General features: G+C 38.6%; 1 protein-coding gene across 1 annotated transcript; it reads left to right on the plus strand.

Moving 5' to 3' along the window:
• Window positions 1–311: 311 nt before the first annotated feature.
• On the plus strand, window positions 312–1244 carry BOTA-T2R10B (bitter taste receptor T2R10B). Its single transcript, NM_001046627.1, has one exon. The coding sequence runs from the start codon at window positions 312–314 to the stop codon at window positions 1242–1244; it is 933 nt and encodes a 310-aa protein (NP_001040092.1).
• Window positions 1245–17751: the final 16507 nt, after the last annotated feature.

Genomic DNA, 17751 nt, shown 5'->3' on the forward strand with positions numbered 1-17751 from the left:
AATGCAAAATAGTCTCAGGAGGACAAGTAGACTCCAAGAAACAGAAACTTTTATTTGCATCTTAACAAATTGTGGGTAGGCGTTCAGTTTGGATATGTGTTCTGTAGACTAGCTACATTTTATGTCCATAAGTAGAGGGGTCTCTGTGAGGCTATTTTGGATTCCATAACAAGGAAATAATTGGGTCCATTTCGTCTTTATGAAATGAAAAAGAAGAAAATCATCCTGCCTTCAAGCAGCAATACATGCCTTTTTCTGCAGCAGGTAATTGAAAATTAATGAAACAGAAATAGTATTAAGGATTGGCAGACATGCTGAATATAGTGGAAGGCCTCCTCATTTATGTAGCAGTCAGTGAATCAGTATTGGGGGTCTTAGGGAATGGATTTATTGGAGTTGTAAGCTGCATTGACTGTGTGAAAAGCAAGAACATCTCTACTGTCAGCCTTATTCTCACTGGCTTAGCCTCTTCCAGATTTTGCCTGATATGGATGATAATTACAGATGCATATATAAGGATGTTTTTTCCAGATATATATTTGTTTGGTAATATAAGTCAATATATAGTTTACTTAAGGATAATTATGAATCAATCAAGTACCTGGTTTGCCACCAGCCTCAGCATCTTCTATTTCCTGAAGATAGCCAATTATTCCCACTGCATTTTTCTCTGGCTGAAGTGTCACATCAACAGGGTTCTTCTCCTTTTCATGGGGTCCTTGCTTATTTCATGGTTATTTGCTTTTCCAAGCATTGCAAAGCCTAGTACCAATAATATTATGAAGAACAGAAGCACAACCTGGCTGATCACCATGCATAAAAGTGAATACTTGACAAATCAGATTCTGCTCAATATTGGAGTCATTCTTGTCTTTGTACTATGCCTGATTACATGTTTCTTATTAATCACTTCCCTTTGGAGACACAACAGAAAGACGCGATTGAGTGCCACAGGATTCAGAGATCCCAGCACTGAAGCACATATCAAAGCAATGAAGATTTTGGTGTCTTTTATCATCCTCTTTATCTTGTATTTTGTAGGCACTGCCATACAAATATCAGGTAGTAGTACTATGCCTGAAAACAAACTGTTGTTCATTATTGGTATAACAACCAGACTCCTCTATCCCTGGGGACACTCATTGATTCTAATGCTAGGAAACAGGAAGCTGAAGCAAGACTCTTTGAGGGTACTGAAGCCATTAAAGTGCTGGGAAAAAGAGAAACTTCTTAGAATTCCATGACAGGCTTGGGAAGAAATGGATGCTTCAAGAAAGTAATCTAGTGATGAAATTCCTGAAAATCTGTCTCACTTTCTGCTTTCTTGCAGTGGTTTTAACTGTGTTTTGAACATAACTAAAATCTTACAAAATGATTTTGACTACATCTCAGGGAATGTCACTTTTAAATGAGATTTTAATCCCATATACAAATTAAGTGTCTTGGGGAGCCTCCTTCTTTTGCCAGTTGTTTCTCCCAACCATCAATCTCAGACCGAAAATTACTTGGAGATTATTTACTATAAAGATGTTGCTGGTAGGAGTAAGTCTCTAAAACAAGATTTCTATTTGTGTTTTAATTGAATTCCCTGAAGCATTGATAGTACTTCACCAAAAATAACTCAAGGAATTATTATTATTATATTACTTCTCTTACTTATTTTAATGCCCACAGTTTTCTAGATTTGTCAAGTAAGAACCACTTCAAATTGTCTCTTGTGTCCTTTTGACATGTCCCCATTCTTCTTTCATGTTTCCTCACATTCTTTAAAACCAAAACATTTCAGGCTCACTTTGTGCTTTTCCTCACCCAGCCCTGGATTCATTATTTCTGCAAGAAGTCTTCATTTAGTTGAGGTAACAAGGGCATTTGAAAACCAAACTTTTGTTGTATACAAACATTACACACACCTACTTACTTCTTTCTCTCTCTCCGCCTCTGTCTATGTATCTCTCTATTTGTAATGTATGATGTATCTATGCTGATGTTAATTATAATTAGAAAATTCCAATTAAAAATCACAAGCTTCCTTCTTGCTGCTGCTGCCAAGCTGCTTCAGTCGTGTCCGACTCTGTGAGACCCCATAGACAGCAGCCCACCAGGCTCCTCCATTCCTGGGATTCTCCAGGCAAGAATACTGGAGTGGGTTGCCATTTCCTTCTCCAATGCATGAAAGTGAAAAGTGAAAATGAAGTCATTCAGTCGTGTCCAACTCTTAGTGACCGCATGGACTGCAGCCTACCAGGCTTCTCTGTCCCTGGGATTCTCCAGGCAAGAATACTGGAGTGGGCTGCCATTTCCTTCTCCAAAGCTTCCTTCTTACCATGTTGCAAATCCTCTTTTTAACCATAAAAGATATGGCTCTCATTTGTTCAGTTAAAGGTCCATCTAGTCAAAGCTATGGTTTTTCCAGTAGTCATGTATGGATGTGAAAGTTGGACCATAAAGAAAGTTGAGTGCCAAAGAATGGATGCTTTTGAACTGTGGTGTTGGAGAAGACTCTTGAACTGCAAGGAGATCCAATGAGTCCATCCTAAAGGAAATCAGTCCTGAATATTCATTGGAATGACTGATGTTGAAGCTGAAACTCCAATACTTTGGCCAACTGATGCAAAGAACTGACTCATTTGAAAAGACTCTGATGCTGGACAAGATTGAAGGCACGAGGAGAAGGGGATAACAGAGGACAAGATGGTTGGATGGCATCACCGACTCAATGGACATGAGTTTGAGTAAACTCCAGGAGCTGGTGGTGGACCGCGAGGCCTGGCGTGCTGCAGTCCATGGGGTTGCAAAGAGTTTGACACAACTGAGCAACTGAACTGACCTGAACTGTTCAGTTTATTTATTTATTTATTCAGTCCTAACATACACTACAAGTAGTTTCTGGCTTGTTAACTCATTTCTCTTCTAGAAGGAAGAGAAAGGAGGAAGGAAGGAAAGAAGAAAGGAAGAGTGAGAGAAAGGAAGCATGAAAGAAAGAAGGAATGAAGGGAGAAAGGAAAGAAGAGGGAGGGGAGGAAAGGGAAAAAGGGAGGAAGAAAACACTATTAATTACAGTTCAGTATTTTGTTGCAGCTCATATATAACTATATCAGGGCATAAATTCAAAATGCTGTGTTCCAAAGTAACTTTGGTAAGTTCTCTTTCTTTCCTTTTAGCATGGTTATATTATTCATTTGAAAAAGTGAAATTTGTTTGTTATTGTAGTTTGTTTTTTCCCCTGCCTTTATTTCATATTTTTAGTGTAAAATAATAACATCATCTTTAAGAGTCAAAATTATACAAAAGGTATACTGAGAATGTGATCATTCACACTCATAAATTTCATTTCATTTCAGTATTAATTATCAATCTCATTCATTTCTGTTTTCTTCCTCCCAATTTTAGTTTTGAAAAAAATAAGCAAGTGTGTATTAAAATTTTCCATATTCCTTATATAAAGAATAGTTTGCACAATGCTTTTTTCACTTTACAATATGTAAGAAATCACTGCATCCAGTTGTGAAATTCTTTCTTTTTCACACCTTTTTAGTACTCCATTGTCTGAATGTACCAGAGTTGATCCAACAGGTTCTGTGTTTATGTTCGTTTGCTTCTGATATTTTGCAATTACAAACAGTAGTGCTATGAGTAGTCTTGTACATATGTATTTATTGATTCTGACACCCAATTCTGATGTATGGGAATCTTTCCAACTTCACCAAGCAATGATCTCAACTCTGAACTTACCTACCTAAAGATGGCATCAGATTCCATTGGTTAAGAGCTCAGTCCCACAAGACTAGCCTCACTTCAGATGCCAGTTGTAAGCGCAGGTTATTACCTGTGTTTTTGACTTATTGGCTATAAATTGGAGATTCCAACAACCCCTTACTTGGATTTGATTAATTTCCTAGAGTGGCTCATGGAATTCAGAAGATGTGTGTACTCACTAGACTACTGGTTTATTACAGAGAATATTAAAGGAAGTGAATCAGCAAGCAATGAAAAGATCACAGCTTAACTCTATCTCCTTATGGAGATTTGTGGTGGTCCTGGCACTAGCATGAGAGCTTTCTGGAAAAATTTTACAGAAGGCCTAATTATGGAGTGATGATTTAAGACTTGACTAAAATCACTTTATGAAGAAAAATAGTCATGTTAAACGTGAAAATATTGAACAAGAATCCTGGCAGATCACAGCAAGGAAGGAAGAGAGTTGAAATATGCAGAGTCTGAGATGTCAGTCTCATGAGGGTTGCTTTTGAAAGAGGAGAGAGAAACAAAGAATGGAGAAATGCCATAGAGAAGCTGAGTGACAAAAGAAAAAAAGGAGACATTTAAAATTATGCAAGAGAAGAAAAACTGAACAATGCACAGCTTATTCACCCTACTGCCAAAAGATGGGCTTCCATGGCTGTACAGTATAGCAGTAAGAATAAATGAAATACAATTATATGTAAGCATATAGATGAATCTTACAAACTGGATGTGAATGAAAGAAACTAAATTTATGTTCTCTATGAGTTTGTACATATAAATATAAAAAAGCAGAAGATTGTATGGTTGTATCTAGAAGGGGCTTGAGGTTGTCTTCTGGGGAGTTGATTGTGTCTGTTTCTTGGTCTGGGGCGTGGTTATAGGAATGTATGCAGTTAGTAAAAAGTCACGAAACTCCTCATTTAAAATTTTGTTAAATGTTAGCAGTAGTGTTAGTCACTCGGTTGTGTCTGACTCTTTGCAACCCCATGAACTATAGTCCACCAAACTCCTCTGTCCCTGGGATTCTCCAGGCAAGAACACTGGAGTGGGTTGCCATGCCCTTCTCCAGGGGATCTTCTGAACCCAAGTCTCCTGGATTGCAGGCAGATTTTTTACTGTCTGAGCCACCAAGGAAATCCTGTTATTAAATGTTAAGTGTTTTTAAATTATTTTTTCAATAATATAAACATTGGTTTAGTTTCCCAGGACTGCTGTAAGAAATTATCACAAATTTACCACCTTCAAAAAACAGAAATTAACTGTTCACAGTTGTGGAGTCTAGAGGTCTGAAATGAAGGGATCAGTACAAGTCTCTGAAGGCTCTACAGAAGAATTATTTCTTGCCTCTTCCATCTTCTGATACACTTAGGCATTCTTTTGATGGTAGCAATAGTAACTCCAATCCGGCCTTCATCTTCACATGGTCTTCTTTCTGTATATTGAAACTTCCTCTCCCTTCACTTCTAAGGACACCAATCATTATGTTTAGATTCCAGTTCCAAACTACATCTACAAAGCCTTCTTTGCCAAATAAGAACCCATTCACAGATACAAGGGGTTAGCTCTTGGTCATACCTTTTGCTGGGGATACACAATTCAACCTACTACAGCATCTTATTAAGGTCTGGAACTTTACATGGACGAGTGAATGGGGTCAGTAGTTTCCTCCTTGAAATTTGCTTCCAGCTTCCAAAATTCTAATCTACTCAGATGAGACCTGAGAATGTTGTCAGGTTGGAAGGTCAGTGAGATCAGGAGAGAACACAGAAGAAAGCAAAAGGCTCTGGGAAGAAAGAGTATCTTCCTATTTTTCTTCTTATATGCTTTGGACATAAGATCCTAGTCAATTTGGAATTTTGTGGCCTAGGAGTGAGGAGGTGTAGAGCTCAGGTCTACCAAGATTTGACAGAAATAGGAAAGCCTTGAGGTCAGATATATTAATAAAAAGTTTATAAAAGCTGGGCATGGTGTTTATATCCTTTAAGGATACTGAATTAAAATTATAGCCAGTTGATAATTCAGGATCCTGAGCCATATTATCTCAGAAATCAGAATTTATAGAAATCTGGAATGGAATTTGTTATTTTAAATTCCACCATGAATCCATATCCTGCTTGAGGTAGAAGAAAGTGCAAAACAGTGTCATTAATCTCCTTAATTGCATCTTGGCAAATACGACTTCACCTTCAGTCAAACTCATAAATGAAGAATTCAGCCTGTGACAATGGCAAAAGAGTGAATTAGTCAATGAGCTCATGCTTGTTTGAAGATTGCCTTTGAAGAGTTTTCACATTTGTAAGTGCTTTTTAGGAAGATACCTATTTTTCTCATCTCATGATTGGATATTTTTTTTTTGCACTGAATCAGACTCCAAAATACAACCCTGAACAAGAGTGTTCTCAATTGTTGTATCATTTTCAAAAGATCACTTGAGAGGTCTTCTATCAGCAGTGACCAAAGTAACCAGGATTTCACTTCTGCAGTCATGTCCAGTGTAATCAAAAGATTTTTATGATCATTGAAATGTTATAATTCATAACAGGAATAACTGTGCTGACTTTGTCAAAAGCAAGAATAGTGCCTTGTTTGACTTCATCTTCACATGGATTAGCGTGATGTTCATACTTTTCCTAGATTGCGTTAAACTAGTGTTCCATCTAGAAATATTAGATGGTCACCAGGTAATAAGAGGAGTTTCTGAGTTCTCCTGGAGTCTGAGAAACTCATTAAGTACTGGATGTGCTGCCTGCCTCAGTGTCTTCTACTTCCTCAAGCTATCTAGTTTTTCTCACCCCTTCTTTCTCTGGCTGAAGTGCAGAAGAGATAGAGTTGTTTTCACCATTATGTTGGGATTCTGTCTCTTTTTGATTTTTAACCTTCTGAGCATAAAATTTATACTTTTGTGTTCAGCAAGCATTTAGAAAAGGAAAGACTTAACTTGGAAAAAAGATATGCATAAAAATCAGTATTATAACAGTCAAGTTCTCTTCAGCCTTGGGTCTCTCATCCCCTTGTCTGTATCACTCATTATATTTTTCCTGTTAATCTTTTCCTATGGGGACATACCAAGCAGATGACATGCCATAACACAGATCCCAGGGACTTCAATGCCGGGAGCCACCACGGGAGATTCCACCCATGACAAAGGTCATGCGGAAGAGACCTGACAGGCAAAGGAGGATCAGGCCTCAAGGGACCCCCTGAATCTTCTTGAGCATCTACCCCAAAACCAAAATCTGTCTACTGTTTATTATATTATGCCTTTCACCAACTCTTCTGTCATTAACAGGGGGCTATCCCCAACCGGGAGAAATATCAATAACCTCAGATATGCAGATGACACCACCCTTATGGCAGAAAGTGAAGAGGAACTCAAAAGCCTCTTGATGAAAGTGAAAGAGGAGAGTGAAAAAGTTGGCTTAAAGCTCAACATTCAAAAAACGAAGATCATGGCATCCGGTCCCATCACTTCATGGGAAATAGATGGGGAAACATTGGAAACAGTGTCAGACTTTATTTTTCTGGGCTCCAAAATCACTGCAGATGGTGACTGCAGCCATGAAATTAAAAGCCGTTTACTCCTTGGAAGGAAAGTTATGACCAACCCAGATAGCATATTCAAAAGCAGAGACATTACTTTGCCAACAAAGGTTCGTCTAGTCAAGGCTATGGTTTTTCCTGTGGTCATGTATGGATGTGAGAGTTGGACTGTGAAGAAGGCTGAGTGCCAAAGAATTGATGCTTTTGAACTGTGGTATTGGAGAAGACTCTTGAGAGTCCCTTGGACTGCAAGGAGATCCAACCAGTCCATTCTGAAGGAGATCAGCCCTGGGATTTCTTTGGAAGGAATGATGCTAAAGCTGAAACTCCAGTACTTTGGCCACCTCACGTGAAGAGTTGACTCGTTGGAAAAGACTCTGATGCTGGGAGGGATTGGGGGCAGGAGGAGAAGGGGACGACAGAGGATGAGATGGCTGGATGGCATCACCGACTTGATGCACGTGAGTCTGAGTGAACTCTGGGAGTTGGTGATGGACAAGGAGACCTGGTGTGCTGCGATTCATGGGGTCGCAAAGAGTCAGACACGACTGAGCAACTTATCTGATCTGATCCCCAACCACCTTTCTCTGGAAAAAATCAACTTAGGGCTTTAGTTAATGGGCATGAAAGGAATATTTCTATTTTAACCCCTCTGTTGGCATTCTAGCTTGCCTGACAGGTTTATCCATACTCTTGCAATTAACACACATGATTGTTCTCAACTCCCCAACCTTGAAAGGCACAGGAAGCAAAACATTCTAAAAGTCCTGATGAGCATAGAGTCCTTTAAGGGATGAAAAATTATTACAATAGATAGTACTGGTAAAGGGCTTCAAATTGGGCCAGTGCTTGCTGCCAAGTTCCCATATCCCTTATCTATTGTGCACCTGGGAATGCATTGGTTAACATAGTTAGAATGTAAGAAAAACAAGTAGCAGCCTTGGAATTAACCACATCAGACCTTTTGAGCTAATTGGTTCTTTCTTTGTTGTAACTTACTGCACCTTTGCTCTGTGAGAATGTAACTCTGTTTAGCACTTTCTGAGGCTGACATAGATTAGAAATATAAAGAAAAAACACTTCAAGGGAAAATACATTTTCTGGTGATCAGCCTTTCCAAGGCCAGAAGATATTGTACACAATATTGTTTATGGGAAAGATATGCAGAAAAATCCTGGTTTTGATAAAGACAAAACAGATATAATGTTTGGGCTGACTCTGTATGACTTTGCATCTTTCATTTCCCTCTATGTACAACTCAAGGTATAAAAGTTCCTTTTGAAAATAAAGCTATGGGCCTCACTCATCGAAGCTTGGTCTCCCCGTGTTGTTCTTTTTTTTCCTTTTCCCTCCTTTTCTCTCTCTGTTCTTCTTTCAGGATGACTCCTTGGAACACAGGAGCTTTATTGGCTTTCTGTTTTTATCAAGGAAGATCAGCCTCTGATCTCTCCGATTTGCTATCCTTATCGCCTAAGCCATCATCCTGAGGGTACCCCTGGATCCTGCTGGGGCTGGACCCCGGCACTTCAACACAGGGGTTCTTTGAGAGCTAAAAATACTTCAACTTCTTTCATCATTTTCTTACTTGTGAACTATTTGGTTGCTCTTATCTTGTTGTGGTTCACTCAGTTGTGTCTGACTCTGCGACCCCATGGACTGCAGCACAGTCAGGGAAGCTTCCCTGTCCTTCACCATCTCCCAGAGCTTGCTCAAACTCATGTCCATTGAGTTGGTGATGCCATCCAACCATCTCGTCCTCTGTCATCCCCTTCTCCTCCTGCCTTCAATCTTTCCCAGCATCAGGGGCTTTTCTAATGAGTCGACTCTTTGCATGAGGTGGCCAAAGGATTGGAGTGTCAGCTTCAGCATCAGTCATTCCAATGAACATTCAGGACTGATTTCCTTTAGGATTGACTGGTCTGATCTCTTTGCAGTCCAAGGGACATTCAAGAGTTTTTTCCAACACCACAGTTCAAAGCATCATTTCTTTGGCACTCAGCCTTCTTTATGGTCCAACTCTCACATCCATACATGACTACTGGAAAAACCATAGCTTTGACTATACAGACCTTTGTTGGTAAAATAATGTCTCTGCCTTTTAATACTCTGTCTGGGTTTGTCATAGCTTTTCTTCCAAGGATCAAACTTCTTTTAATTTCATGGCTGCAGTCACCATCAGCAGTGATTTTGGAGCCCAAGAAAATGAAGTCTGTCACCGTTTCCACTGTTATATTATGCCTTTATTTTAGATTGGTGTTATTTCAATCTAGAAGATGAAATTGCTTGTTTTGTTGTTAACACTGTAGCATTCCTCTATCCTTCAATTCATCCTTTTGTTTTGACTCTGGGGAATGGAAAACAAAACAGACTTGTGTGAGTGTGCTAAGGAAAACTGGATCTTGCATCAAGAGAATGTAATCCTTCACTGGATGGAGGAACTGAAGGGGAACCATTTATGTTCTGAAGAAAACAACTCAGTGAGAGTCTCCAATGTTCCTCCACTGGTTTCATATTGTGTTGGATAGTAGTTTTTAAAAAAAATTTTCATTGACCAGGCTATTGACATTGGAGAAAATGTCAATACTTGGACATTTTCTTGGATGACATTACTTGGATTCCATGAACTATCCTTGGCAATTTGACATAGTTATTTAATTTAAACCTCAGAAAGTTATACAAATATTTATTTTACCATTTTCTCTGATGAAAATACTGATAGTAATCATATGTAAGTGATATTAGTGTTAGCATTCAAATTCTAATCTTCTGGCTCAAAAATAGAAGAGTGTGTGAAAAAGAATGAACTAAACCTCTTTCGGAGAAGACTCTTGAGAGTTCCTTGGACTGCAAGGAGATCCAACCAGTCCATTCTAAAGGAGATCAGTCCTGGGTGTTCACTGGAAGGACTGATGCTAAAGCTGAAACTCCAGTACTTTGGCCACCTCATGCGAAGAGTTGACTCATTGGAAAAGACTCTGATGCTGGGAGGAATTGGGGACAAGAGGAGAAGGGGACAACAGAGGATGAGATGGCTGGATGGCATCACCGACTCGATGGCCATGAGTTTGAGTGAACTCCAGGAGTTGGTGATGGACAGGGAGACCTGGCGTGCTGCGATTCATGGGATCACAAAGAGTCGGAAACGACTGAGCGACTGAACTGAACTGAAACCTCTTTTATTAGTTCTTGATTCTGTTATTTTAAGTAGTCTGCTATACTGCTTTATGACACATTTTACTAATTAAGTGTTGGTTTTTAAGGAAGAGAAAAAAATGTATTGTATGAAGGGTAAATTTTAAATAAATCTACTTAGTCAGTGGGTCATGTACTTTACTACTGAATACAAAGAAAATTCTAAGAATTGTAAAGAAATATATGATTTTTAATTGTAGCATAAACAAAATAAAACGTATGTTTTCTTAACCTTCTTGTTTAATAGAAATAGCAGTTTCTGAGAGTGACAATGAGGCATTGGTGCCAATAATGAAAAATGTTTAATCAGTCTGAAAGAAAATCTGCTATTAGGAAAGTAAAAAAATATAAAATAACTTTAAAAATTCAGAAAATATTCAAAATATGTCATGCTATAAGTTAAGGGGAAAACTGTAGAGTTTCAAACCTAAACTTGAGACCCTGGCAGCATCTGTGTCTGTACACTGACCTGTGTCCCACTTCGGCAAGTGAAGCCTTTATGCTTTGACCCAAGTGTGTGTGTGTTAGTTGCTCAGTCACGTCCAACTCTTCGTGACCCCACGGACTGTATCTACTCTTTATCCCCTACATCTCCTCATACATTGTAGCCATAAACTTAATCACTGCCAGGAAAATCCGCTGCATAATCCTCCTAGGAGATATTTTACAATATCATATTATCTATAGGGCTATAGGAACTCATCTTTAGGAATAAGCAAAAACCTGAATTTCTATTAACAGTGGCAGTGGAAAGACATCCAAGTGTCTGCTGTCTGGGAGCCACTGCATTCTGGGAGCCCTGGCCTTGAAAGAACAATGACTGGAGCTTGGGGCAGTTTCTCACCAGCCTTTTCCATAGCTGTAAATGAAGCAATCTTACATCTACCGTGGGGCCTTTGTGTGTATCTAGAGTTCAAGAGGTGTCATATAATAGCAATCTAGCAGAGATGGTCTTGAAGAAATAGTTATCGAGGTAGCCAAGAGCGTTGAACTGAGTGAACTGTGAGAGGGCCCCTTTGAGAACATTACAGAAACTTGATGGGATGAAGTGTTATTCCAAGTCTCTGTTATTCTAAATTAATGCTCTTGCATTCCTATACACTAATAATGAGAAAACAGAAAGAGAAATTAAGGAAACAATTCCATTCACCATTGCAACGAAAAGAATAAAATACTTAGGAATATATCTACCTAAAGAAACTAAAGACCTATATATAGAAAACTATAAAACACTGGTGAAAGAAATCAAAGAGGACACTAATAGATGGAGAAATATACCATGTTCATGGATTGGAAGAATCAATATAGTGAAAATGAGTATACTACCCAAAGCAATTTATAGATTCAATGCAATTCCTATCAAGCTACCAACAGTATTCTTCACAGAGCTAGAACAAATAATTTCACAATTTGTATGGAAATACAAAAAACCTCGAATAGCCAAAGCGATCTTGAGAAAGAAAAATGGAACTGGAGGAATCAACCTACCTGACTTCAGGCTCTACTACAAAGCCACAGTTATCAAGACAGTATGGTACTGGCACAAAGACAGAAATATAGATCAATGGAACAAAATAGAAAGCCCAGAGATAAATCCACGCACATATGGACACCTTATCTTTGACAAAGGAGGCAAGAATATACAATGGATTAAAGACAATCTCTTTAACAAGTGGTGCTGGGAAATCTGGTCAACCACTTGTAAAAGAATGAAACTAGAACACTTTCTAACACCATATACAAAAATAAACTCAAAATGGATTAAAGATCTCAACGTAAGACCAGAAACTATAAAACTCCTAGAGGAGAACATAGGCAAAACACTCTCTGATATACATCACAGCAGGATCCTCTATGACCCACCTCCCAGAATATTGGAAATAAAAGCAAAAATAAACAAATGGGACCTAATTAAACTTAAAAGCTTCTGCACATCAAAGGAAACTATTAGCAAGGTGAAAAGACAGCCTTCAGAATGGGAGAAAATAATAGCAAATGAAGCAACCGACAAACAACTAATCTCAAAAATATACAAGCAACTCCTCCAGCTCAACTCCAGAAAAATAAATGACCCAATCAAAAAATGGGCCAAAGATCTAAATAGACATTTCTCCAAAGAAGACATACAGATGGCTAACAAACACATGGAAAGATGCTCAACATCACTCATTATCAGAGAAATGCAAATCAAAACCACTATGAGGTACCATTTCACACCAGTCAGAATGGCTGCGATCCAAAAGTCTACAAATAATAAATGCTGGAGAGGGTGTGGAGAAAAGGGAACCCTCTTACACTGTTGGTGGGAATGCAAACTAGTACAGCCACTATGGAGAACAGTGTGGAGATTCCTTAAAAAACTGGAAATAGAGCTGCCTTATGATCCAGCAATCCCACTGCTGGGCATACACACTGAGGAAACCAGAAGGGAAAGAGACACATGTACCCCAGTGTTCATCGCAGCACTGTTTATAATAGCCAGGACATGGAAGCAACCTAGATGCCCATCAGCAGACGAATGGATAAGAAAGCTGTGGTACATATACACAATGGAGTATTACTCAGCCATTAAAAAGAATACATTTGAATCAGTTCTAATGAGGTGGATGAAACTGGAGCCTATTATACAGAGTGAAGTAAGCCAGAAGGAAAAACACCAATACAGTATACTAACACATATATATGGAATTTAGAAAGATGGTAACGATAACCCTGTATACGAGACAGCAAAAGAGACACTGACATATAGAACAGGCTTATGGACTCTGTGGGAGAGGGAGAGCGTGGGAAGATTTGGGAGAATGGCATTCAAACATGTGAAATGTCATGTATGAAACGAGATGCCAGTCCAGGTTCAATGCACGATGCTGGATGCTTGGGGCTGGTGCACTGGGACGACCCAGAGGGATGGTATGGGGAGGGAGGAGGGAGGAGGGTTCAGGATGGGGAACACATGAGAAACAAAATATTAAAAAAAAAAAAGAAAAAGAAAAAAAAATAAATTAATGCTCTATATGACATGGAGGAAGTTGATCCCATAGGAGTAAATCACCCCCAAACTATTTCTCTGGAGGAGACTGGGTTACATTTAGTCTGGCACCTGCCACATGTATCTTAGAAGCTCCTGAAAACAGAGAGGTAACACTGATAAGAAGTTCACCTACTGGAACTGCCAGAGGAACTGACTCTGTCCAGCTTTCCTGGATTGCTGGGTAGAAAGTTTGTCTATGTCGATAACTCAAGGATAATCTAAATCAATGCAAAACTGAAAAGTAAGTTAATCCAAAATCCACTCAGTAGAATCATGTGGAAATTGCAGGTTTAATTTGAAGTCTTACTGTTTAAGACTGAGTAAGCAAATGAAAAGAAAAGAAAAAAAAATCCTTAAACAAACAAATATACAGCACAGAGGTAAATGTAAAACACACCTTTAAAAAAGATAACTGCAGAGAGCAGAAATTTTTGAGTAATATGTGCTGAATATTCCCCATCAAATTCAAGAAAACAATTCTATGAAAGAAGAGGGAAAATATAACATAACAAAAATCAGAACATAGAAACTAAAATTGCAAAGGAACAAATGAGAAAAACAAAGAAGCTGAAAGAAATAAGAGGGCATTCTTGGAACTAAACGCATGGTAAAAGAAATTTTAAAACAATACATTATGATAATAATTATCAAATTTACAAATTAAGGTTCAAAAAATAAATTAAAACATTTAGAATCTTAAGATTACTAAAGAAGCACTTTTAGGCATGGAGTTGCAATTAAACACTATTGACTTTGTCTGGAGTGTTTTTTTTTTTATCCAAAGATATTAAAAAATATTAATCAGTTACCAGCTTATAAAAAAAATTAACTGTTAACTTCAGTTCAGATCACTTCAGCTCAGTCGCTCAGTTGTGTCCAACTCTTTGCAACCCCATGAACCGCAGCACACCAGGCCTCCCTGTCCATCACCAACTCGCGGAGTCCACCCAAATCCCATGTCCATCGAGTTGGTGATGCCATCCAACCATCTCATCCTCTGTCATCCCCTTCTCCTCCTGCCCTCAATCTTTCCCAGCACCAGGCTCTTTTCCAATGAGTCAGCTCTTCGCATCAGTTGCCAAAGTATTGGTTTCAGCTTCAACATCAGTTCTTCCAATGAACACCCAGGACTGATCTCCTTTAGGGTGGACTGGTTGGATCTCCTTGCAGTCCAAGGGACTCTCAAGAGTCTTCTCCAACACCACAGTTCAAAAGCATCAATTCTTCAGTGTTCAGCTTTCTTTATAGTCCAACTCTCACATCCATACCTGACCACTGGAAAAACCATAGCCTTGACAAGACAGACCTTTGTTGGCAAAGTAATGTCTCTGCTTTTTAATATGCTGTCTAGGTTGGTCATAACTTTCCTTCCAAGGAGTAAGCGTCTTTTAATTTCATGGGTGCAATCACCATCTTCAGTGATTTTGGAGCCCAGAAAAATAAAATCAGCCACTGCTTCCACTGTTCCCCCATCTATTTGCCATGAAGTGATGGGACCGGATACCATGATCTTAGTTTTCTGAATGTTGAGCTTTAAGCCAACTTTTTCACTCTCCTCTTTCACTTTCATCAAGAGACTCTTTAGTTCTTCTTCACTTTCTGCCATAAGGGTGATGTCATCTGCATATCTGAGGTTATTGATATTTCTCTTGGCAATCTTGATTCCAGCTTGCACTTACTTCAGCTCAGCATTTCTCATGATGTACTCTGCATATAAGTTAAATAAGCAGGGTGACAATATACAGCCTCGACATACTCCTTTTCCTATTTGGAACCAGTCTGTTGTACCATGTCCAGTTCTAACTGTTGCTTCCTGAGCTGCATACAGATTTCTCAAGAGGCAGGTCAGGTGGTCTGGTATTCCCATCTCTTTCAGAATTTTCCACAGTTTTTTTGTGATCCACACAGTCAAAGGCTTTGGCATAGTCAATAAAGCAGAAATAGATGTTTTTCTGGAACTCTCTTGCTTTTTCCATGATCCAGCAGATGTTGGCAATTTGATCTCTGATTCCTCTGCCTTTTCTAAATCCAGTTTGAACATCTGGAAGTTCATGGTTCACGTATTGCTAAAGTCTGGCTTTGAGAATTTAGAGCATTACTTTACTAGCGTGTGAGATGAATGCAATTGTGAGGTAATTTGAGCATTCTTTTGCATTGCCTTTCTTTGGGATTGGAATGAAAACTGACCTTTTCCAGTCCTGTGGCCACTGCTGAGTTTTCCAAATTTACTGGCATATTGAGTGCAGCACTTTCACAGCATCATCTTTCAGAATTTGAAATAGCTCAACTGGAATTCCATCACCTCCACTAGCTTTGTTCATAGTGATGTTACACTTTGCTCCCCCCAAAAACATAGAAATATTAAGAATACATTATTTGACATAACAATCTAGAAATCAAGTGAATACACAATATATTTGTACCTTTTTCTATATTCTTAATATAAGAACATTTAACATTTCAATAAATACTTGATTAAAAATATTTATTGATTGAAATTCTGTTGAATGAATACCATAATCTTTCTTGAATTCTTTCAAGACAATGTACAGAAATATACGAAACCCGTAAATAATTTAGTATATATTTGCTGTTGAGTTGTTAAGTCATGCCCAAGTCTAACATAACTCCATGGACTGTTGCCTGCCAGGCTCCTCTGTCCATGGAATTCTCCAGGCCAGAATACTGGAGTGGGTTGCCATTTCCTTCTCTAGGGGATCTTCCCAACCCAGGGATCAAACCTATGTCTAATGCTTTGCAGGGAGATTCTTTACCTTATTGAAATATTTGAATAGATTCAGCTATTTAATGAAATATTAAAGCTCTTTTGTAAAGGCTTTCTAGGTAATTTCTAGGTTTCTGCATGGAATTTTTTCACTTCTGAAGTAATCTGATACCTAAGATTTATTTACCATGAAAATGTTGTCTACTTTGCATGAAATTTTGGTTTCTGGTGAAATGGAAATTCTCTTTATGCTAGTATGTGACATTTACAACTTAGTTTGTGTAGTTTTCCTTGAAAAGACAATAGAGAAAACCTAAGGACTTTTAAAGACACTAAAATAAAATTTCTTTTACCCTGAAAGCGTGAAACTATTGAAACAAATTAAAATACATTATGGAAATAGATATAAAGGTGCATAGCTTAAAGAAATGAGATATTTTTCTGCCTATTTTCAATTTTGAATGGGGAAACAGTGGATACAGTGTCAGACTTTATTTTTGGGGGCTCCAAAATCACTGCAGATGGTGACTGCACCCAAGAAATTAAAAGACACTTACTCCTTGAAAGGAAAGTTATGACCAACCTAGATAGCATATTGAAAAGCAGAGACATTACTTTGCCAACAAAGGTCCGTCTAGTCAAGGCTATGGTTTTTCCAGTGGTCATGTATGGATGTGAGAGTTGGAGTGTGAAGAAGGCTGAGCACCAAAGAATTGATGCTTTTGAACTGTGGTGTTGGAGAAGACTCTTGAGAGTCCCTTGGACTGCAAGGAGATCCAAGCAGTCCATTCTGAAGGAGATCAGCCCTGGGATTTCTTTGGAAGGAATGATGCTAAAGCTGAAACTCCAGTACTTTGGCCACCTCATGTGAAGAGTTGACTCATTGGAAAAGACTCTGATGCTGGGAGGGATTGTGGGCAGGAGGAAAAGGGGACAACAGAGGATGAGATGGCTGGATGGCATCACCGACTTGATGCACGTGAGTCTGAGTGAACTCTGGGAGTTGGTGATGGACAGGGAGGCCTGGCATGCTGCGATTCATGGGGTCATAAAGAGTTAGACACGACTGAGCGACTGAACTGAACTGAACTGATGGTTTAATAAATACCGTTAAATGATTGGAAAATGTTAATATATTCTTAATTATATTAACCTTTTATACTGAGTGATGTTTCCACAGATAAAAAGAATTAGTCACTAATTGTTAATATTCCTAAGGTAATACGAAACATTGTGCCTTATGATATGCAACATGAATCAACCCTTGGAAATGTGTACATATTAGCAATATTTGGGGGAGTATATTAGTCAGGAAGCTTTTGGGTATTAAGAAAATAAATCTAGTCTCAAACTAGTGTAAACTATAAGAGAATTAATTATTTCATTTACCTAGGCATCTAAGGTAGAGTCAGTTCCAGTCCATGACCAAAGACTCAGGTTGTTTGCTTCTCTATTCTGTTGACCTTAGGGTCTTCATCCTAGAGTTCCTCTCTTTGGGGGTTACAAGATAGTTGCCAAT

Source organism: Bos taurus, chromosome 5 (genome assembly GCF_002263795.3).
Source record: "Bos taurus isolate L1 Dominette 01449 registration number 42190680 breed Hereford chromosome 5, ARS-UCD2.0, whole genome shotgun sequence".
Taxonomy (NCBI): Eukaryota; Metazoa; Chordata; class Mammalia; order Artiodactyla; family Bovidae; genus Bos; species Bos taurus.

What these genes read in the sequence shown, in the direction of transcription:
- BOTA-T2R10B (NM_001046627.1), top strand. Translation starts at nt 312, where the DNA reads ATGCTGAATATAGTGGAAGGCCTCCTCATTTATGTAGCAGTCAGTGAA.